The sequence below is a fragment of the Mesitornis unicolor genome, unplaced genomic scaffold (assembly GCF_000695765.1).
Source record: "Mesitornis unicolor isolate BGI_N332 unplaced genomic scaffold, ASM69576v1 scaffold34255, whole genome shotgun sequence".
In the NCBI taxonomy this organism is placed as follows: Eukaryota; Metazoa; Chordata; class Aves; order Mesitornithiformes; family Mesitornithidae; genus Mesitornis; species Mesitornis unicolor.
The window spans coordinates 8085-33080 of NW_010186830.1; the positions used below are offsets into that span (position 1 = coordinate 8085).

General features: G+C 35.8%; 1 protein-coding gene across 1 annotated transcript in view; it reads right to left on the reverse strand.

Annotated features, from left to right (window-relative positions):
• Positions 1-3121: 3121 nt before the first annotated feature.
• Positions 3122-24996, reverse strand: part of LOC104541254 (regulating synaptic membrane exocytosis protein 2-like) — a gene marked incomplete at its 3' end in the record, with an annotated part of 30631 nt that continues 8756 nt past the window's right edge. Inside the window, exons 6-10 of the mRNA XM_010185258.1 lie at positions 22703-22749; positions 21344-21456; positions 6799-6929; positions 3817-3988; positions 3122-3275 (exon numbers count right to left, since the gene is read on the reverse strand). Of these exons, the coding sequence (XP_010183560.1) occupies positions 3122-3275; positions 3817-3988; positions 6799-6929; positions 21344-21456; positions 22703-22749 (617 nt within the window). The remainder of the gene's footprint in view (positions 3276-3816; positions 3989-6798; positions 6930-21343; positions 21457-22702; positions 22750-24996) is intronic.

Consider the following 24996-nt stretch of genomic DNA (forward strand, 5'->3'; position numbering starts at 1 on the left):
TACTAGGAAGTTAATGGATTTTATGGATCAGAGGACTGGGCAAGAAAAGTTGGACAGCTGGCTTAGATCAGTCTGTACCACAACACAATGCCCACTCAAAGATTTTGAGAGATAAATATATGTAGAAACTAAGCTATCATCTCTGAAAGCTGGTTTCTAAAAAAAATGGCATATGGGGCTCTGTGGGAAGCTTGCACTTCACTACTGGCTGTCTGTAAATATAGGAGTTCAGTGTTCAGGGCTGACAGTCTGCTCTTTGTCAGGAATGCTACAATGCAGTGCTATTAAAAAGAAGATAGAAGTAAGTGGTAAGTGTAGGTGGCTTTTTAAAAATACCTTTGGAGAATAACATTTAAGTATTGTCTTCAAATATAAGCATTTATAGCAACTTGACAATTATGAAGATAAGAAAGCGTAGAAGTGTAGATGCGTATTTATACAAACAACAATCCTGTAATTCAAAATCTCTCTCTTGTTATTTCTCATACTGACAATTTTTGAGAGCATGCAGTAAAGTACTTCATATTGTACTCACTAATTCAATACATAGAGGCATCACAGAAATTAGCAAAAGGTGGGAGGACTGAACTGCTCAGATTTTGCAGCCCCAGAAATTGAAATCAGTTTACGGTGTAACAGCACAGTAAGCAGTCTAAGATGTGCATTGAAGAAGACAGAAAAATTTGCTAGACATGGCTTGTCCTCCTTCTGTAGATTTTTTTCACATTGTCTTAATGGGCCACTGAATAATGTCTTCTGTTTCAACAGAGTTAACAAGAGTTGTTATTGAAGTTTACAAAAAAACTTCAGACACAAGAAATTAAGTTTAACTTTGTATTCCTTCAAAATTATCAAAAAAAGGTAAAAGAACCAGACTTCTCTATAGCAATGTATTCTGAATACTAGTGAAGACAAAGAGCCATAAGATGTGCCATCTGGCCTTCCCCAGTCCCCTGGTGATGACGTTTAGGTTGGGAAGGGCTTTCTGGAGGTCATCTGGTGCAATTGCTTATGGCCTTGTCCACCTGAGTTCTGGATATCTCCAATAGGATATTCAGTCATCTCTCTGGACACAAATAAATACTTTTATTTCAATTTCAGAGGTGTGTCACCAATTTTTAAAAAATGTACTTTTTAATTGCTAAATGGACCCTGGTACCATTGCAGAACTCTGACCAGATGCTAAATTTCTATTTGGATGACTTTCTAATCCCTCAAAAAGAGAGATTTTAATTTCAAGAGACCCTGTTCTCTATACCCGTACCTGTAAAACTATATGTTTAAACTGAAAATTATAACACAGAAGGATTCAAGAAGTGCATATATTCCCAGGACAATAGAGAAAACCCTCCTTTCTGGGATCTCAATCTCAGTAGGAATGCAAATAGCACAGTTTATTTTAGGAGAATGTGAATTTGCCAACAATCTCTGACATTGCTTATTTTGCTGAAGTTTTTGAACCCTAAGTTGTCAAAGTACTGCTTTGGGAACAGTCAGGTTAAATCATATCCATTGAAAAGCAGCACTTCTACACCAAATCTGAGTGCTTCACAAAACGAGAAGTTTTGATAAGTCCTTCCTTTTACATTTCCAGACAGGTATATAAGATTTTTCAGTTGAGCACATTATTAGTATTAGTACTAGTATTAATATTACTATTGATTAGTATTAAAAAACTTATTGACTACCAAATTTGAAGTCAGTATCATTGAACAGATCTTTAGTCAAGTATTACTACAATCTTTTCCAAAACAAATCAGTTATGGTTTTATTCATTCTTCATGTTAGTTATTTATTCCAGAGACAGGAATTAATATAAACAAACAGGGTTTCTTTGCAGGAATGAATATTTCCTGAAAATCAGTATTTCACTGACTACACATACAGACAGATACTGAAATGTCCAGTTGGTCTGTAAACGTAATTTTACACGGAATATTTAACATCCTAAATTGTGTTACAAGATGGCAGAAAATATAGAAGAAAAATAATTCTAAGGCATTACTTGAACAGTCATGGTACTTGAGAAGACTGAAGAGAACTGAATGGAAACAGAACTCTCTACCATTTCTCTCCTCCTTTCATGCATCAGTATAATCTTACATCTTGAAGGCTATGCACTGTAATTCTCTGCTAATGTATCTATCTCAGAATATTATGATATGGAGCATTTTAATCCTTCTCACCATCCAGTGCACAGACACAAAAACTATCAGCTACTTGAAATCCTTATATAAGAGGGACTATTTAATAGAAAATCCACATAGAACATATGCAATATCTAAGCTTGGTTGCGTGGCTATACATGGATATGTTTCCGCAAGTTTGTGTGTAATGTATGCACACACATACTCACAAAAAATGACTCAAAAAACCCCAAAGAATTCTTAGAAATAGTTTTTGGTTTGTTGGGGTTGTTTGTTTTATATATCAGTGACAACTGGTATTTTATAAAGTTAATTCAGTAAAGGATAGCTTTAAATCTTTGACAGTACTGAGCAGTTAAACTAGCGAAACAAGGAAGTATTAAGGAAACAGATTGTCACCCATTACTGTCTTATTCATATGTATCTATTTTTATTAGCATACTGTATATACTCTATTTTCAAAATATCTTCTGATAACATTAAACTACAGTGGATCAAATATACCAAACTCTACAAAATAGAATTTTAAAAGAAATTCTATTTGTGAATGTAACCACGTAAAATAACATCAAAACAATGGAACAGGCCAGGGTATTAATTTAGCTACATACAATGTTATACTCTTAAGAAGTATAAGCTAAAGAGAAAGGTAGTGCACATTCATTTTTGATTAAAGAATGAAATTATAAACATGATATAAGACTTCAAGATAAAACCAGCAGATTGGAAAAGACAAAGATAATTTGCTCAAGCTTAAGATCTGAACTAGGCAGCTTCATAAGAAAAAACTAGTGTATTGCACAGTGTTCAATATTTCCATTTGTCAGACTCCTATCAGTAATCACAAATGACCTAATTCAGAACAGCTACAAATGAACACACAAATTCTGTCAGCTTCCCATCTATGAGAATTTAATATATTTTACACTCTAATTCAAATGAACTATACACAGTGTGTAAAACTAGCAACCTACTTTGTAACCTCCGTGTGGGACTCTCGCCATGGAGTTGTCTGCGTGGCAAATATGGTGAGGGATGGGGAAGTGGTAATGAAGAGACATCATGCGTTTGAAGTTTGTACCAGTGAGGTTCATCATCTAATAATGCTGTCTCTAACTCAATAAGAATCTAAAAAAGAAAAAATGGGTAAAAGTAGGAAAGCATTACATAACATAACAAATAGGTATGTTTGTAAATTTTATTCTATTATTCTCTTACTGTTAAGGCCTTTTCTGAAGTTTTCTAAAAATCTTGCATTTAATATGAAAGGAGTCCCTGTCCATTTTACAGCACTAAATATAACAAAAATATTTCACAAAATCTTCGTTACCTTATTATGATGTTTACAGCATTCAAATATCTTGTAGCAACTTAGCAACATTCCAGCATTTTGCTATGGATAATATGTAATTTAATGAACAACTCTTAAAGAAATTGAGAAATCATGTGCACGCTGCTACTAAAACAAAACAAATACAAAATGAATTTCATATCAGTACTATGTGACAAATGTGAGATCCCTGTTTACTACCAAGTGAAATAAAGACAAACACAATAAAGTAAAACAGTTTTGCTTTGCTATATTTAACCATTTTTTTAAAAAATACTGTATCTAGTCATTAATATATGAGCAACTGTATCTCTATACTAACTACCAATAATTGTATACCTCTCCTAAAAATTCACTTTCTTCCTCTCGAACTCGTGCTTGGTCCCAAAGAGTTATTTCTAACATTCGTTCTCTAAACTCTCTCCGATGAACTGGAGAATAAATGAATGTCTGATTCCACTTAGGTTCCAACGTTTTCTTTACTGTTTTTGTTCTTCTTTTATTTTTATCACTGAAAAAAAAAATATTAAAAATATTCAAAAGACCATTATACTGTAATAAGTATATCTTTTAAAGTTGGAAATCTTAAATCAGCAGTACATTTTGTAGCGTTACGGGAACTATAGTGTATGTTTGGATTAGTCCTTTATGATAAAGTTCAGCATATATATTGAGGATAATTCATAACTTCATATTAAAAACTAAAGTTAGGTGATTTCAAGTTCATGTGCCAATTCTAATTTTAAAAAAATTCCTGAAAAACAGAAGTGTTTTACCATTTTTGTTTTGGAAACAGCATTTTATAAAGCAAAATACACTTTTGTAAATGAGAATTCCATGAGGCACAGTCCGAGAGTAAAACACTTATGCAGACAACATTGGGCATAGCAAAAATCTGCATTTCAGATAAACGAACCAACTGGTTCACTCAAGCTCCCAGTCCTACAACTGCTGACAAACTGCAAAGCAGGATGCAGCAGTTGGCCTACATGAAGGAATGCTCAGACAGCTGCAAGCAGTGCAGGGCCTTCTCCGTGGGGTTTCCCTTACTAAGGGCTCCACAGCCTTTAGGAAACCTAAGGAAACCAGAAGCCCTGAAAACGAGTTATGTCTTTTTCCAGAAACACTGGAAGGAGCAGTGTTCTCAAAACAGCTCCTGAAATCCTTTGGGTCACCCCAAGGATCTGTCCAAGTTGAAGGTGGATCTCCACTACAAGGTTGGCTCTATATCTCAGAGCCTGATGAGGTCTCCATGCAAAGCTACCCTGGAATTCCTGGCTCTGGCTCCAGGGTGCTGTTGAAAGCAATGTGTTTTGCAGAATAATTCTACTTGAAAGAATTAATATTTTCTGATTGAAACTAGTTTCGCTGGAAAACACCCATGCTCCTTCTACTGAGAATACTGATGAGTTCTCATAATAGTGCTTCACTTTAAATCTGCTGATTGCTGTATAATGCAGCCATGGTACTAAGTTATGTGGATTTTTTAATACAGCAATGCAGATACTGTCCGTTTGCTAATACTTGCAACTGTAATTTAGTTATTGTATTTCTGAACTGTTAATTAGAACCTAGAACAAAATATTAACTAAGAAATAATATTTTTAGATGCATTGTTAAAACAAATAATGTAATTATTTCTATTATGCTAAAGATCTGTTTACCCTTGAGAGGTGAAATAAGTTACATTGGACAAGCATTTCCAATGAAATTTGTTTAATCAAAGAGAGTTCCGTATCTTCATCTAATTAAAGTGCTTGGTTTCTTTAAGTGTGTTTTACCTCTAGCACGTTTCCTTCTAGTACACAGGAAATATATTATTGCTCATTTAGCTTTTACCTCTAAGGAAAGGAAAATTAATTTGCATGTCAAAAGAAAAACACCAATTCAATAAGACAAACTGCTGACTCTTATATAAGTGATGAAAAACACATGTAATAATTAAAGTTCTGAATACTTCACATAAATACACCAGTATAACATAATAAAATTTCATGTTAAGTAACTTTTTGTATCTGTGTGCTTGAAAGTATCTAATAAAATAATTTTCTTCTATGTATTTCTATTTATTACAGCTTACATTGTGAAGCATTCTGAACACAGACATTTTTGATAGCTTTCTTAATCTTGAAAAAGCAGATAAGATAATTTAAACAGACCTGATTCTGTTTAGCACAGCTTCAGCATCTCCAAACATACTACAGCAATTTGAATAAACTAAGAATCTAATACAACGGTTCAAATATTGGTGAGTTCAAGAAAATCCATCCAAAAGTTTTTTGTCATCAATGATACAGCAAATAATGCAATCACAGAAATTTATGTCAACACATGGCATACAATGGAAGTGGAAAAGCAGTGTCTTCCAAAACACTGAATTGCCTTAATTTCTGCTGAAGTCAATTTGTACTGAAGATAGTTCGCATCTTCCCAGTTTAGATATTAAGAAAAGCAAAGGATGAAAAATATAAACTGTAAAGTTACTTGCTATTCTACAGATTCACCAGTCCACTGGTCAATCTTTCATATACTGAGTCAGGTTAAATCTTTGAATTATTTGATACACTACAAAATAAAGCTAAACATTTTCCCCTGCTGACACTATCTGAGGAAACATTAATTTTAAAAAATTAACCTGGGAACACATTATCCACATTGCTGTTCTTCCCACCACCTAAGTTGAAATGGCAGAAAATTGTGGACTAAAAAATGAAGGAGCTATTCAGGAATAAGGGTTCCTACCACAGTTTAATTTTCCCTAAATGCATATATAATGCCAGTCCTTGTTAATATCAGTCCTGTCCTGTGCTTTAGGGGAAGCTTTCAAGGTGCACCTGGACAATCTCAACTGAGTCGGCTTCAGCCTTAACTCACATTTACTGTGATATGAAATCTATGGCCAAATCTGTTCCCGCTCTGCTTTGTGAAGGTGTGGTCCAAAAAAACCAAACTGCTGGACTAATCAGTCCAGAAATATGGGAACCTAACTTTGTAGCATTTTTTTTGTACTGAACAGGGATAGCTGTCATAGGAAATAAGGGCTTTATAAAACACTAACAACATTCTTTGCCAGTAATGGATGCCCATGCAATGACATATGTTTACTTTTCCTTTTCTATTCGGTATTTAATAATATATTCAGTAAAAATGAATTTGTGTTTAGTGTTCAAAGACTCATTGCTGTCACATAACAAAAACTAAAGAAACTCCAAACTGTAAGATTCTTCTGTATATGTATAACCAGTAGACTCAGCTGTCCGTGCCACCTGAGTATCAGACCAATTCTTACTCAAATGTTCCTTGTCTTTGTGTTCACCCTACCTTCTGTCTGGAAGAAAGTAAATTTTAACATAAGGATTCCTTGGTCTCCCATCTTCCCTTGAAGGAAGATCCTTTGCTCCCAATATTGTAACTATTAACTGATGACCAACCTTGTCATACCACAGTTTTATCTGTAATGAGAAAATATTAATTAGTGAACTTATTTCTACAACAAAACGGCATATTAATCCTTAAAATTAATTTTGCTCATAAGTTTCTATTTATATTGGTTACTTAAACAGAAAATATCATGTTCTACTTTGTATTTATAACAAAGCATAAAAACTTCAGTATATACCAGAAGTTACTCTTTTTAAAAAATCCTGTACAATAAGTACATTATTTCATACTAAATATTTTCCACATGGTGCTCTGGTTAGGATTATTCTCTCTCAGAAGTGATATTGTATTACTTTGCATTACTGATGGTCATATATATACATTTCTAAGCCATTTATGCACAATGAATTAATAAATTTTTCACATCCTGTTGTACTGGAAAGGCTATAGGATAATATTTCAAATCTCTAAATGTTTTTCAAGATGCAGAGACCCATGCTGAAATCATGTAAGCCCTGCAGAAATTGTAAGAGAGGGAGGCTTAGTAGTCCAACCCTCTTCACAGTCCAACTCAGTAACAACAAGGCAAAAACTACTATTACTCATCTGTAGAAACTATTATAAATCAGTCTTAGACTTGGTCTGCTATGGTTTTTTTACTACAGTTATTAGCTGCTATTTAGCTATTTCAGTTTGAATGCTATAGCTGCAAATAAGTTATTCAAGGAGAGGATACACCTACTTTAGAGCACTCACTGCTGAAGGGGGAAATGTTGCAGTTAGGACAAAACAAAGCTTTCCAAACAGCCAGGGAGTCATTACATGGTGGTACAACTGCAAAATCATTAACCACATCTGGCAGAGGAAGCTCTCATCATGGGGCGTATCCCTGAGACAGAGGACAAACTAGGACATTTAATGGAAACACTGACCCTGCCTGAACTTAGGGGAATCAAAGAGGATAATGCCCAACTCCACACCTAACCAAGCAGTGCACCTTTAGGCTTGAATATACCCTAACTAAGGTAAACATAACCAGGGGAAGGTGCACTTCCTGTGGAGCCCATCTCACATCATTTCAGAGACAGGGTCTCCATCTGCTGTCATAACTCCTATTCTTCAGCATTCCGGTCACTTAAAGAAAGATCTTGATGCAGTTATCAAGACTTTTGACCCATCAACAAGAGGCTTTTTTAGCTTCCTGCCATTCCTAATACTTCCGTGACATTACGCTAAGACACACTAACTCAATCAATGGTGGTACTGTACTTCTTCCTTCTCCATTACTTTAGATCTTGCAACTCCTGTAGCCACCAACCAGCAGTGTTTGAATAGATATTAAAAGGGAAAGGATAACTGTCCTCTATTATCATGCCATTGTTCCCCCTACTGCCTTTATAGGTTTCTGGTACCAACAGTTAAAAGAGCTCTGTGGCTAGTACAGCAGAAATCTGTGTAAGGGAAATTATCCTCAATACATTAGATTCAAGAGAGTTGCAGATGCTGTTCCTACATTCCTGCAAAGAAAGGGGCTTTTTCAGTATTTTCTTCTAAACTGAATGTTTTCTGGAGTACAGGTATCTTCACCCAGCTACAGATGACAAGCAGAAAGCTTTGCACCAACAACATGAATCCAAAGCAAAGCTTTAATGACCTCTGAAGTCAACTTCAATGCTCTCTGACACTAAATGTATCCACCTGCAGGGTTCCTTAGGAGTCTTTAAGGAAGAGACCTATGCCCCAAGAGAAGTAGCACTGGAGAGAACCTTCTTCTGCTACTTTTTTGGGAGAAATTAGCCTTGCTTAAGCAGAATGCAACATATTTGTGATCCATACACTGTCACAAACTGTGACTGAGTGAGGGTGCCTAAAATACAACCAAAATTGTTTGTTGATATTAAGGCCAAATATTTATTTGCTACATTTGCTTCAGACCAGATTTTTGCAGGAAAACTTCAGCCAAGATGACTGGAGAATGACTCAAATAAGAAACTTAAATCATCTGACAATATTTCTTTTAGATGATCTAACATTTGTGTTTTGGAACAAGAACTTAAAATTTGGATTGACATAACTTCTACTTTTCTCTTAATGCTCTGAGAAAAAAAAAATTGAAAAGCTTGTGCCTAATGGGCATATTTTCCCTGTAATTCCCCATAATTTGCCTAGTTACAGGAAAGGTCAGGAGGGAGAGCTATGACCAGAAGATACTCTTCTCAAGCTGCTAGCACTCCAATATACAGTACAGGCACTTGCAACCCAAGAAGTCATTTGAATTGGATGCAAAGAGAAGGGAAGAAACTGGGAGTAAGAGACTGGACAAAGAACCCCATGGACTGAATGATGGCAGTGCATTCTCAAGGGGTTAGAAAGAAGGAGGGACAAATCAAAAACTACTTTAGATTTACGAGGAAAGTAAGGGATATTGGATGCCTCTTAGTGAAACACAGGAAGAATGGAGCCACTAACATCAGGGACCATAGAAGAAAAGAGGGGCAAAACAGCCTGAATGAGAGAAATGGAATGAGCTGACAAAACAACCAGCCATTCTGTAACTGGTGCAAAATACATTGCACAGAGAGATTGGGATGAAAGAAAATCTGACACATCAAGGCAAGAAATTGGAAAGAAAAATGAGAAACAAGGAGTTAGACAAGCACACTGGACATGGAAAATGAGATTGGGAATAGGACTGATGTAATTCTGACTCTCCTGCGCATAAATATTTTGACAGTATTCAGATGGTATGGTATTTTCCTACAAGAACTTTGTCTTTAGTATTCACAAATAGAGAAAGGACAATTGTTTAGGACAGCCAGGTGCAGTTCAAGAAGACTCGATTCTATCCCTTCCTCTTTCTCAGAGCTCTAGTGTATCAAGGTGTGGATCCCTTAAAACAATTCAAAAGTTATTTACTAATTGCATGGTCTTCATTATCTGGGAGTCTGGCATTAGACCTTGGAGCCCACTTGTGTGCTAAGTGTTGGAATTGAATTCTGAGCTGAGTATTATGCCTGGATAGAACCTGATTTTCTTAGACTCTTCTCAATTCTTAACCAATAAATGCAAAATAATCCTGTCACACCTCATAGAACATTACATATATTTTATGCTGTGAAATTAACAAGGGATGCCACATCTGTAACAGAAAAGTTGATAAGGAAATTATTTTTTAATAGGTTTGTTGAGTTGTATTCAGAAAAGATTTCTGACACCAAAAAGTGAAGTACATTGAATTATTCAATCCGTAGGGTGAAAGTCCCACACGAATGTACAGGTGTGATGCTCAACACTGAAAGACTTAAGCAGCTGACTAACAGAGCAGAAACTACAAATCCTTCATTCAGCAATTTTTTACTCATGTAGGAATGACACTTTAAAGTGCTTTGAACATCTAAGAACTGTGACGATGCAATCCTGATCTAAATGAAGCAAAGGGAAAGCTAAAATTACAACACATAAAATACACCAAAGGAAAACCATGTTGGTTGATGCCAATGTGGAGGCTAACACCCGTGAAAAACTTCTAGTATAGGACTTCGTCTACCTAGATAATTTAGGATGTAAGCACCTAAGATTTTTCCACTTAGTATAGAAGTTCTTGAAACTTATTTGCCACACACACACTCATGATACTTTTATTTCCTAGACTCCTTCCCTAGGCAGCTGTGCACCTAATTCTTGACTAAACTTTCATTGTAACCCGTATTCAGGCATCTAAATTCAATGCATCCTGAAACTGTGAGATGCTCTGTCATCCACAGAGTGGTGCATCTGCTACACTCCTTGAGACAGGCTTCCAGGTGTTATGCAGAGCACAAGAAACAAGAACTCTTCTGCAGTCAGCTGATGAAGGCAGTCATCAAGGGTGACAGTGGTGAAGGTCTGGCCTCAGCTTTGTAAGATTCTTCCTGGTTTCTTACCCAGTAGTGGTCTAATACAAGATCAATATACATTCTGGGTTTCAGGTCTGGAATCTGCTACACTAAAAATAAGCTTTATTTGCTATCACCACACACTTACATTCCCAGACACACAGTATCTGAGCTTCAGATGAGACTTCATGCTCCAGAGAAGAAAGGGATGTGTAATAGCTTGATGATAAAGTCACTTTTCTGAGACACAGGTTCAACCTCTTCAGTCTAAACAGGGCTTAAACTACAGATGTCCTGTTTCTGGAATGAGCCTCCTACACATAGAACAGTATATAAAAGCTGACTGCTTTCTAAGAAGTGAGGATGCAGGTTATCTACTATTCCTGTTTGGTCCTCTGTAGCCTCAGAAGACACCTCACTATGGAGAAATGAATTACCCCATGGAGCAGCCTAAGATTCAAACAGACTTAATGGTGATTGGCATCCTTTATTTGGGCTGAGTGACTCAGTGCAGATATTGAGGTACTTAGTTCTTTTCTTCAACTACACAAGTCTAAGTTATATAAATTAAGTACATAAATTCCATTTACTAGATTTCATCCTTTTTCTTTTAAATTTCATCTTAACTAGGAATTTTATTCAGAGCACTGATGGAGGTGAGAGCTCTAGAAAAGAAGTAATGTAATTAGGACCCCTACTCTAATAAATATGCATAAGGGAAAACAAGAAAATATAGATGATACTGTTACTGCCACTTCCTATATTCCTATTTCTTGAATGCTTGACTGTTTGCTTAACTATGCAATTCTAATGTAGTTTTGTGTACAGCACATACAGGCGCATCATATCTTATGTGATAACTTAAAAACTTCAAAGATTCTATGTTTTAAATCTAAATTCTATGCTACACTTTATGTCTTTATTTGTTATATAAGGGTTGCTTCACAAATCTCACGGAAAAGAGATAAAACTTGTGCCACTGGGAGAGTCCACCCTTTCTGCAGCTTGATTTTTACCACCACAGCCCACTCAAAATTCACTGCGTTTGAGAGAGAGCTGGCCAGGCACTTTTGTTCTTCCGTTGTTGATTATAATTTTTCATGTAACCTACATAGCTGTATATTAGTGTAATATTTGGAAACTGAGATACTACTTTTCTTTCTTTCTTCCATTATTCTGAAACAGGAGATACAACAGCAGGATCTGTTGCTGAAAATAAAAACAAAACAAAAAAACCAAAAATGTTTATTTTAAAAAATGCTTACAGCAATCATTTTATTTGGACTTTAGCTTATGTAGATGCCGAAACTGCCCTGAGGTGGTAACATCTTTAGTGTAGCTGAGATTAGCTTTGGATGCTTTTAAATATACTTCTAACAAATCCTGACTACTGAGGGTTGCTAAACTAAACTCTTATTGCTGTCTGCTTCAGCTGCTGTATGATATGCTGAAAAAAAATATAAGAAAAGGCTGTCAAATTGAAGAACTTCTATGACTGAAAGCCAGAAAATTGTGGAGGTATTTAGGCTGGTCTACTCTAGATTTCTTTAAAAAGAATATTCTTAGTGGTTTCGTCTTGATTTCAATAGTGCCAGATAGACACGTGTATCTTTTTATACACAATCAAATACAATGATGTTCTCTATTAAAGCAAAAAATAAGTCTGAAATTTTTGAAGTTAGAAAAAAACAGTGTTTTCATGGCAACTCTGGCTCAAATGGAGGCTTCATCAAGTAAACAAGAGATACTGCATAGAATACACACACTTAAGAACCAATCATACAAAGATATTGCAAGGCATCACTCTGTAAGCTAGAAAACTGCCAGTATGCTAAACTGAATCTAACTAAAAGTTCAGGAAATAAATACACACTGTACTGTAGAATTAGTAAAAGTTCAGGAGAAGGGTGCATGGTAGGGACAAAAAGGATATTGAGTGGTTTTCTTCCCAGTAAAATAATACTGATAGGCTTTAAATCATCCAGTGATAGAAGAGCTAGAAAATGAATGGAATGACATGGAAAGAAGTGTGGAAGAGGAACTTGTGCCAGAATTTGGGACATTTATCACCAGGATCAGTTTCAGACTAACAAGTAAAAAAGATGCAAGCAAGGATAAAGATGTGCATTTCCAGTTGAGAGCAATGAAACAGATAGGTATAAACAGAAGTGTCTGGAGATCTTAATTCTTGTAGGGAATTCTACAAACGCAGCTATACCACAGCCCACAATGTAATGTACACTTCCTGACAACTGCAAACAACACCTCAGAGCTCTGAGTCTGCTAATTTCTCATGCCAAAAAGCAACCAGAGTTCTTCACTGCTGCTGGACTGCTTCTAATACTCCTGTTTAAAGATCACTGGAGAATTTCTGTTTTTCTCTGCAGCCTGCATTGTAAACGTATCTTAAATTAATCCATCTTAAACTATCTACCATCCCTAATAAAAGTGGGCAGATGGGTTACTTTTTGTTCCAGTCTAGCTGTAAAGTTCATAAGCTTGAGTACTTCAGGAACTCGTCACAAACATTATGTTTAGTTTTGACTGTTACTGAGCTCTGCAAAAAACTGTTAGAGAGGTCAACAATGACTTCACAGACATTGTGCAGAAACAAAACTGGGGCTAAAGGTAATTCTTATCTACAATTTCAAAAATAATCCAACCAGAGGTGAGAGAGAAAGCTTCAGAGACTTCCACCTCTTGCTGTATACTCTCCATCAACCATTATACTTCTTTCCTTTTCTTAAATGACTAACATAATCTTTTGATCAAAGAAATTGGGTTTCTATTAGAGGATATTAGTTTAAGTAGAATTGAACTTTTATGTCTATTTCTTTATTTTAGATAATGTGATTAAAATAAAGAACTACTACGTGTTAATTCTACATTACAGTTTTTCATGAAAAATGCTGGTATCAGGCAGTTTTAAAATTGAACAATCAACATATTTAATTTATTTTGCACATATCTAAAAAAATAAATATTAAAAGACTACTTATGTCATATACAATATTTACCTTTTATTAACTACTTAACAACTTGTGATTGAATTGGTACCCCTGTGATTTCAGTACCATGAGCAGAAGTCAACTTCCTTAATCACGATAAAGGCCGTTTTAAATTTTTAATACAAAGCCAGTTTATGTCAGTAGTACATAATAATATGTTAACCTAAAACAATACTATACAGACATTACTTTTTTAATATAATATTTTTTCTTAGATATTTTATTTTGAATTTACATTTAAGCAGTTGTAAGGATTACTTTCGGGAACTAACATATCGTGAAAAAAATCGTACTTTATCAAATATGAGTCATAATTAAACCATTTCCTACAGTCTTATTTAGAATACTTTTATAAATATATAAGTTATCTTTTTTTTCATTTCAATATGAAATTTAGTCATGTCATTCTGATCATTTAGGTTATCTATTACGTCTTTGAGCAATTGATCAAACAAAAAAAATATTTATACAGCTTCCACACAAAAGATTGACATCTCCATAAAGATATTTTGTAAGAAAAGCAGGTAATATTCTATTTACAAAAGACTGAAAAACATGCAGCAAAGCAAGATAAGCATTGTAACGTATTAGTAAAACCTACTTTTGCGTTAATCTACTGTACCTTAGGAGTTTCCTAATGAAAAAAGGCAAACAACTTGTACCTAAACAGGATACCAAAGCTAAATAATTTCAGTAACACAGTGGGGAAAATATTTCTTATTTAAATAGAGTTTTGGTTATTTTGATGTACTTATAAAATGCAAGAATCAAGTTTCACACAACAGAAATTTGTTTCTTTAAAGAAGGTACAAATTTTTTGCCTGTCTTCCACTCAAGGCGCTACTATTACTTGGAAAATGCAAAAAAGGATGTGTTAAGTAATGATAATGAATGATTTAAAGAGACATCATCTTTATATAATGACCTCAAGCACAAAATTATTTCTTGCTTAAACAGTACACACATTTTGTATGTGGGATGCGTAGCCATCATCACTATTGAAACCTGTATGAGTTTAATATTGGGTAAACAGCAAACAAAAACTAGTTGTCTCTTTAAATTTTAATTTAGTTTTTTAACCTCCATGCAGAACTTTACAAGCTGCTCACAAGATGACATGAATCTTGTTAATATGGTTTAAAGCAACACACTAAAAACATGGGAAAACGGACTATAATGTAACGTTTTCCTGCTATGCATTTTCCATAACAAACAAAAGAAAAAACCACAACTTTAGTTTCTGTCAGGCAGACGAAGTCTTTACCTGAACCCTAGGAACAAAAGGCGTTGTTCTTCTACTAAGGCTTTGGCTCTGGTAAGCAAAATTAAAGAAAAAGCAATAAAACAAAACCAAAAAGGACAACACGCTGGAAACTAAAAGACCAAAAGTAAAAACAAAGACACACAACTATTACTTTAAACACAGCTTTACACCAACAACATATTTAACTAACACAAAATATTTTAATGCAATGCATAAATTAAATCTGCAAACCTGTTACCAAATCATATCAAAAGCCTGTGATGGAAATTCTGGTCTTAGGGAAGTCAGCAGAAATTTTGCCAGATTCCCCAGGAGCAAGGATTTCACATTACAGGTCTACAGATGACATTTACAATAGATTTAGAAATAACATTAACAAAAGGAGCAGGTCAGCAAAGTGTGATTTAAAAGTGGAGTAGGAAACATAAGTCCAGCTTGATAACCACTTTCAGGAAGATTGTAGATGCTTATTCAGAGACAGAAACCAGTACTGTTCACACACTGACAGCTTTGATTGCTTTCTAGAGTAAAGTAAGCAAAGTAAAAGGCTTTCTCTTTTCAGCAACTTTAAGAGGCATCTCTATTAAAAATCCTCCTAATTTAAAACCGATTAAAAGACGGTGCTATCTGGTATTAGCTTTACATGGGGGAAGTTGCAATTGATGTATTTAAACTCTCTAGCAATCATGACAGAAATTATATATGATATATGTAGAAAACCCTTGCATGAAATGGGATCTAGAGAAATTAGCAAACTTAGTAGTTGCATTGCACACAGATGCATTTATAGTTCTCATTTTTACAATGTAACTCTTCAGACTACACAGAGCCCTGTGGCTTCCAGTGGCTATGGCAAGACTGCATCAGTACAGGCAACACTCTTGTTCCTGAACTAGCTACAAACTCCAGCCAACCACCCTCCATCTTCCCCTTAGGGCAACAGCTAACGGAGTGGCACATAAAGAGTACTGAGCATAGGGAAAGGACAGGAACAGGAGCACATGTTGATACCTCAGAGGGCCAGTGACTGGAAGAACAGGAGTATGGGAACAGGTCACAACAACCCCAGCAATCTGACAGACTCGAATCTCCTGTATCTCCCTGCTCAGTTTTCCTGAGAATATTGATCTATTTCAAAGTGATGGAAAGAAGCTACTACTCAATATTCACTTCCATAAGAAATGTACCCACAAAATGGAGATAGGCAGTATGGCGATGCTTCTGCCACCCTCATTGCTTACTTGGCATATACAGATGCTGGAGAACTCTGTTCCATAAAATGTGTGAAGTAATCTGTTCTCACACCAAAGCAAGAGGATATATAAGAAAATTTGAGAGTCTGGATCACAGGTTTTGTCTGATGTGCTCCTGTGCTCTGCAAGGTGCAGCAGCTATACTTTGCTCTGCACAGGGAGTACTGCATAGCCCAGTGTATGGGTACCAGAATGTGACCTACTCACGTACAATAAAAGTAGATCTTCATCTTGTTTCTGCTCCATATTACAAGAGAAATACAGATATTCCAGAATATTGCAGTCCTAAAAGGGACAGAATATCTCCCGCCATGCACCAAGGACCCTCACCTGTCATATTCTGCCTTGGCAAATGGAGGGCAATAAGCACACTGTGTGCACTACCTAGAACTTTCCAGATTTTGACATTAGAGCAACAGCAATTTACTTGTGTAGAGACAGAAAGGGGAGAAAACAGAGGGGGAAAGGAAAAGGTGAAAGGGAAAGGGGAGCATGTCTTTTACTTGACCTCATCCCCTCAATATGCTGACATATTGAGTAGGTCGAGAGAGGTTCTCCTCCCCCTCTACTCTGCCCTGGTGAGACCGCATCTGGAATATTGTGTCCAGTTCTGGGCCCCTCAGTTCAAGAAGGACAGGGAACTGCTGGAGAGAGTCCAGCGTAGGGCTACAAAGATGATCAAGGGAGTGGAGCATCTCCCTTATGAGGAGCGGCTGAGGGAGCTGGGTCTCTTTAGTTTGCAGAAGAGGAGACTGAGGGGAGACCTCATTCATGTTTATAAATATTTAAAGGGTGAGTGTCACGAGGATGGAGCCAGGCTCTTCTCGGTGACAAACAATGATAGGACAAGAGGTAATGGGCACAAGCTGGAACACAGGAGGTTCCACTTAAATTTGAGAAGAAACTTCTTCTCAGTGAGGGTGACAGAGCACTGGAACAGGCTGCCCAGAGAGGTTGTGGAGTCTCCTTCTCTGGAGACATTCAAAACCCGCCTGGACGCCTTCCTGTGCAACCTCATCTAGGCGTTCCTGCTCCGGCAGGGGGATTGGACTAGATGATCTTTTGAGGTCCCTTCCAATCCCTAACGTTCTGTGATTCTGTGATTCTGTGATTCTGTGATATTATGTCTGTCACAGCGTACAATATCCACTGTCTAATATGCTACAAATATTGCAACTATAATTAATATACTGTATTTTTATTGCTTTAAACCAAATATGTATGGAAACTCTATTGAAGTGGGTCTGGTGTTCAGCTGTACAAGGATGTAGGTTAATTTAATAAATGAAGTCTTTTCTATTAGAATTTCCACCAGTACAAGAATGAAATATTGTCATTTTATACCTGTATCCATTTACACGGTCTTCTAGTCACGTTATCAGTCTCTAAACCTAACTATTGCAAAAGCATTCCGAGCTATAATTTTCATGCAGTATTGAAAAGGTAGCCAGAATGCAGCAATGAAGCAAAGAGCATCAACACACAAAGAATACTGACTTTTTCAAAATTATGTTAAAGGAAAAACAAATCAGTGAAAAAAACAAAGAAACAAGAACCAGACAAAGCAAATAATAATAAAACAATAACTGGAATTAAGAGTAGGATACACCCCTGAAAGAACAATGTGGATCAAAAATGCCAGAAAATAAACTGCACAGAATACAGATAAATTATTTATATACCTTAGTAGATTATAACACACAATAGTTTACTGTAGCTGCATATAATTTGTTCAATTAAATATGTATTTGGATGAAATAATTATTAATGGAAAGAAGATTTCCTAGCTATGTGAGATGGTTTGCTTTGTGAGAAATCCTATTCGCCAGCTCGGGAGCATCACAGTAACCTCAATAGTAGAAAACAGGTACACGGGCCAATGCCAATACAGAGGGAAACACAGAAAATTAGACAGAGGAAGATATCCCTGAATAATAGAGAGGAATCACTGCAGCTAAAATGGCTAAAATCATAATGAACACCAAGATATACATTCCAAAACATTATTAATACAAAAACTCTTGATCTGTAGCACTCTCTGAATAAGGATGCATATATTCAAGTATTTATTCAAATACTTCAGACCTCCACCCAAACTAGTCTAGGTGATCCTGCTCTGGCAGGAGGGTTGGACTAGATGATCTTTCAAGGTCCCTTTCAACTCCTAATACTCCACTTGTGCCCACAACTCTTGTTTCTCCCAGCCTATTAACTACAGTTGCCTTCTCAATGGCCCATCAGGACTACACGGTATTGCCCAAAAGTACAAAAAATACAAAAAACACTTCCAAAATCTTGCCTGTTGACGGTTCCCTGAATTCAGCCACCAACACCCAGAATGTCAATTGACCCTCCCTCCACTTCCACAAAGAACAGTATCCTGTCCCCATCTACTGCCAGGGCTCTGTCATTATTCTCCTGCCACTCACAATAAAGAGCACATTCCCAATTACATTTGGAATTTAGTATTTCCTTCCATTCCATCTTACACAGCTATTTGGAACAAATGAGTGTTCCACCAACTGTTCTGTCAGAAAATAGCTGATTAAAAACATGGAAAACCAAAACACTGAAGCTCATCCATTCTGTAGTGTTCAAACTAAAATATTTTTTGGAACTTGAGGGGATTTTTAAAATCCAATTTTTTGCTATTTCTTCACCTTTGCTAAAGGTGCAAAATTTTAAAATCTCATAGTCAAATCTAATTTTTCAAAACACCTCCTCCAAAGTTTCAAAACTTTCTAAAGTTATAAAATGAGAAACCAAAATTTTAAAAAGTGAAGGAAAAAATATTCATTGCATCATCTTCAAGACACATAAATCCCCAAATTTGAAACGTCAAAAAATTGTGTTTTTTCAAAACATAAAATATCAGATCAAAATGAAAATACAAATATTTACTGTTTTGGAAAAACTGTTGCTGTGGTATACTTTTATTGCCTAAAGTTATCTTCTTCTAAAATAAATGTGTGCGACTAAAATATATGTGTGTCCAGTTAGGTGCCTCGTTGCTATCTATCCACACCATCTTCAGATGTTATGACAGCCACCCTTCCTCACAAAGCAAAAGGTTCAGCACTAGCCTCCCAAAGACTTGAGCCAATAGCAGCAGAAGCTGGGTTGTGTCATTAAGTCGATAACATGAAATACAGGTATTCCCAACTTTTCTTTAGCTCATGAGGTAAGATAGTCGTCCAAATTTTCGAACTGTCTACTAGTGTTAGGTGTCTACATTGAGACAGTGGGACTTTAATTTAGAGGATTCCTGATCTCAGTGGCAGTCAGCTGGAGCTGTGTGTTCTGAGATATCAACTACTCTCTGAGGTAAACAAGGATATTGTGCAGTAGGAAGTATTGCATATAACTGCATACAGTATATAAGGGAGTACCGAGAGGACAACCCAAGGAAAGATCTTTAAATGTTTCCTAACATTATTTGGTTTCCTTAGATGGAAAGAACTGCTATAAAATTATTAATAAAGTAATTTTTTATCTTGCAACAAATAAAAAATAATTACAAATAGGACCACTTCAGTTAAACACTGAATTTACATGCCATTCTGAGACATAAAACCTTGTGAATTCTGTTAGTGAATTAGAATACACCTCCCAATCTCCTGATACTATTCTTATTTACCACAAACTGCAATAACCTATCAAACCACAGTATTAAAAGACTTACTGGCTTTACTAATAAATCCTAACCTTAAACTCCTGAAGATGTTGTTTCTGAAACGGAGAAAGTGAGGAAGCCGGTTCTGTGCGGTTTCTATTTGGATCATCATTCCACACTGGCTGTGCTTGGGATGTCTGAGCAGCTAACTCTGGATCTTGAATTTCATGCCTGGAGCTAGGAACCAAAACTTTTTGACAGCCTGATCTGTTATGAGATTTAGCTAAAGGAAATTTCTTTCCCTCCTCTTTCCACTATCAACAATTTTTTCTGTCTTGTAAAACTAAATTGGTTTTTAGAAACCTTGGTCTGTGCATTCTGACAGTTCATGTTCATGTTCCCTTGTCATTGTATTCTGTGCAAAGCATTCTGCACTCTACAGTCAAGATTTCTAGTTTTCCATTTATCCAAAGGATTGGGTCTTTAAAGGTAGTTAAGTACAGCAGTTACAGAAAATTAAAAATTATATATTGTAGATGGCTGGTCTGATGAGCAAAACAAATAATGTTTCATGCATTGCAAAATGGAGCCAACATGGCTGCTGAACAAACAGAAAAATATTTCTTCTATTCTCTATCAACATCATAAACCACTTCTGTGGGACCTATGAGCAGTCTGCTTAGATTTTAGGCATATTTTTATGGTGCACTTATTATCTTAACATAAACAATTTGGAAGAAATACGAACGTGACATTTTCAAACTTGTTTAACATCGATTTTGCACTACTTCCATTCCATTTTCTTCTTCTTTTCAATGTATAATGGGTCCCAACTGAGCACTTTTGAAAAATCACACTTTGGAGTTGTAAATGACACAAAGGCATACAAAACCCAAGTTCTTCAGTTTAGTACCAAATACTCTTTTAAAAAAAACATTTAGGTAATGAACTTTGTTGTCAATGTGAGTCAAGAACAAAAGTGAGTAACACTGGTATAAAAGAATACATTAGTCAACAATCAACGAGATATCTGGGGAAAGGTATATATGAAAGCTAGTGCAAAAGAAATAAGCAATATTAATGTCCAAGCACACAGGTAATAAAATCTACAAACTGTACATTTAACTGTTACAGTTCAAAAAAGTGTATACACTCAACAGCACAAACATAACTGGAGGCCAAGCTTAGGCCTTTCTGAAAATTTGACTGCAACAGTCTAGCTTACTAGAAATATATACATATATATATATACACACGTATGCATGATTCAACATATATAACATTTCCAGAAGTGAATAAAACAGAATGTCCTTACGTAACTGTAGTCCTGTCTAAACTGAGATATATAGCATTAACCAAACAATTTAGCTAGTTTAGCAAGAAATTTATGTTAGAGGTAGCTTGCACTCTGCAGTGAGAGTTGTATATGCTGCAAAAAGCACAACACTAATATTAATGAAATGTTTACATACTGAAAGTTGTCCAGACAAGAACTGTGGAACATCCCTTAACATGCCAGGACTCATAGGAGAAGTCACTGAAATAGAAGGTCGGTCCATTTTTTGAGATTCAAATGAACTAGAACCTGTAATTATAAACAAAAATATTTTACAAATAGTGGCACTTATGCTTTTTACACAATGTTCTTTAAAGAAAAAATGTACAAATGTAACACAATATACAATAAATTTGTGATAAATATCACTTTTTTATCTATTTAAGATTACCAAATAATGATACTCAATCTTTTGATGCTCAGGTGCAACCAAAAGCTTTCCAAGTTTATTATAGCTGCAAAATGTCATCTGAAGCATACAAAATGAAAAATAGTTTATTCAGATATTTCTGGCTGTAATGATGTCAGTAAGTTGAGGGCCTAAAATTTCTAAATAGTAGAGTAAATATTTTACTCTCATAGAAGCATAGAATGGTCAAATCAACCATATTCTGGTCAAAGGAATTTAGCCTTCTGAAGGACACTTACTATTTTGTACCATCAGATTAATTTTTAATCAGACTGTTAATTAGATTTTTAAAAAAATGTCAAGATGCACATAATTTTTTTTGTGCATTGTGTTTCAAATGTACAAGGTCTGCAAACAGTCAGAGGACAAGTTCTGACAAATAAACATAAAAAAGTAAAGTATTTTTATAAATACAAAAGACATCTCACAAAACGTAAAATGGATTTTATTTTAAGACTTGGCTGATCAGTGAAAAGTTATTGGAGGAGGTTTTCATATTATTATAATCAATTTTATGCCACTGCATTTATTCATGGCTTCTGTTATAAAAGAGTTCTAAAACAACAATAAAAAATAACTCCAGGCTGAAATCCATCTCATTAGATCTAAGCCAATGAACAAGTTATTTTTTCCTTCATGAAATACTGGTTCCGCCAATTTAAAGAGTGCTGAAAGGTTCTAATAAAATAGAACTATTCTGATTTCAAAGTAGCTATCTCTTAGGTTGTAAATAAAGAACATTTCATCCTCATTTTTAGTTTGTAAGTTTCAACTGAAATGCAAGACAATAAAACAGGAAATTAAAAATTACAATTAATGTTCTTGAATCTTAGTTAGAATTATGCTTTTCTTTTCAATTAAAAATAACCTAAGCTTGTAACCAAATGTCAAGACTAAATAAAAACATCCTGACTGTTGACAGCTTATTATTAAACAGAGGTAGCTAGATAATACAGTAAGACGACATATCGAGACAAATACAGACAAAGAGACAAGAGCTATACTGACTGTAGATGACATTTTTCGATCTTTTTGTGCTTACATAAAAGAGAGAGAAGATTTTCCTACCCCACAATTGAAACTTACTGGACTCCAGCTGTGCATGTGTGCTGTCAGGTATTCTGGGAATGTCCCTGAAATCAGGAAAATTAAGACAGGCTGATCCTTTATCTAACAAGCATATTCAAATTTCAGTTGCACTATAACACTTCTCAAGCCACCATGGACTGCCTCAGAAAACCTGCCGGCTGTCTTCAGCCACAAGGAAAATCTATCTTTTACCCAGTATAGATAATTTCAGTGGCAAATTAAAGCCTACAGAAAAAATGGTTTAGTGAATGCAGGAGAAAGGCTGCACAGTCACAAGTAGAATAATTCAGTAAACAGAAAAAGAACAATCTCTGTTCATGATAGACTAAAACTGTGAGTGGTAGACTTTATTATGACATTATACATTAATTAAATTCATTGGACCTTCACTTAATCATGCTAGACTGCCAATAATGGCTATCCCAATATGTCCTTTATTGTGCTTGAACCCCAAATTTGGACAAACTTACCTTTTCTATGACTAAATAAGATCAGCAATTTCATATGGCAAAATTACATACTTGCATATACATGAGATGTTGTATCACCTGTATTAAATTGTGCATATAGCTATGTAATTTCAAAGCACTTGGTCACAATGACTAAGTACCTTATGATGTTCACCCACCTCCCAAAGGAACATGTTCTTCCTATGAGGGGTAAACATTACTGTATGCTACTAAAAAACTATCAATATGCTAAATAAATCACTTTGGAGGTATTTGAGCAAAACCAAGCAAGATGAAGAGCTACAGCTCTGAGTCACAGCAAGACCAATATTTAAAATCATGATGTGTCTTTCAGTGCAGTTGGTTTCTTCAAGGTTGCGTTGGGTATCAGTGCCCAGATGCCCAGTGGGGACTGCAGGGGTGGCCTCTGTGAGAAAAGGCTGGAGCTGCTCAGTGCCAGACACAGCCGGTTCCAGCCGGCTCCAACAGACCCACCACAGGGCATCACTGAGACCCTCAGCCAAAGTGGTGCTGCCTCTGTGATAACATATTTAAGAAAAGATAACAAAAGCTGTGCAGCAGCTGAGAGAGAACAGTGGGGGGAAAAAACCATGGGAGAAACATCCCTGCAGACAGCAAGGTCAGAGGAGGAGGGGCAGGAGGACTGACTGACCACTTCTCCTGCCCCTGCGATGCTTGGTGGGCGGGAGGTAGAAGACTTGGGAACAAAGGAGTGAAGTGCAGCCTGGGAAGAAAGGAAGTGAGGGAAAGGAAGGTGGTTTAAGTGTTGTGTTTACTCCCCACTAGCCTATTATGTTATTAATTCCTAATAAATTAATTTTCCCCAAATTGACTCTGTTTTGCCCATGACGGTAATTGCTGAATGATCTCCTCATCCTTATCTTGACCCATGATCCTTTTTGACTTATTTTCTCCCTCTGTCTTGCTGAAAAGGGGGAGGGAGAGAGTGGTTGGGTGGGTGGGTGGGGGGCAGCCAGGCAAGCTCAACCCACTACTCAAGAATGTGAAAAGGAAAGTTAAAAATGTTTTCAGTGATAGCTACTGTCTTAAACAATGAAAAAAAGAGTCTGTACTATATATAAATAAAGCTTATCCAGTTCCTTTTTGGTATCCGGTTTCCAAACATTTTTTCAAGACTCACTAGAAAGAGAACTTTACTAAGCAGACTGAGGAATTGATGCACCAAACAATTCAAATTAATCAGAAGGCATGCAACTGGTGCAACTGCCCACTGCAGACAAGAAAACATCACTGACTCTGTTGTTAGTAAGAAAAGCTTTCCAGAAACTTACAACAGCTATTGAAGTAGTAAATATTTAAGTCTGCATATTTGATATTTGTAGAATTTATAGAGACACAATACTTGCCTATTACTTTACTAAGAAATACACTCCTGAACCTAACCAGTAACTTTTAAAAAGTATTTCTATAATATGAGTTTGAGAAGAAAACCTTAAAAACATGTATCATTGTGAACAGATTGAACATGAGTTTTCTGCAGATGGCATAAAAACTAATTAAAGCTTCATACACTATTATTTCTGTTCCTAAAGCATACAGATCCCAGTATTTCACAGTAGCATGCATGGTATTTCTTACAAGACACTCTTACTGAGATAAACAGAAGTAGGAGAAGCAGAAGGCATCTCTACATTTTAAGTTATGTTCCACTGCAACCAGATTTTATAGAATAATTAATAAAACACAATTCATCATTCCTTCCGAATTCAAAACAGTAGTAACTATGAAAGCAACACGTATTTTAAAATAACTATTTCTGAGAATTTAAAACAGAAAATAGATAAGTTCTTGTGTATAAGA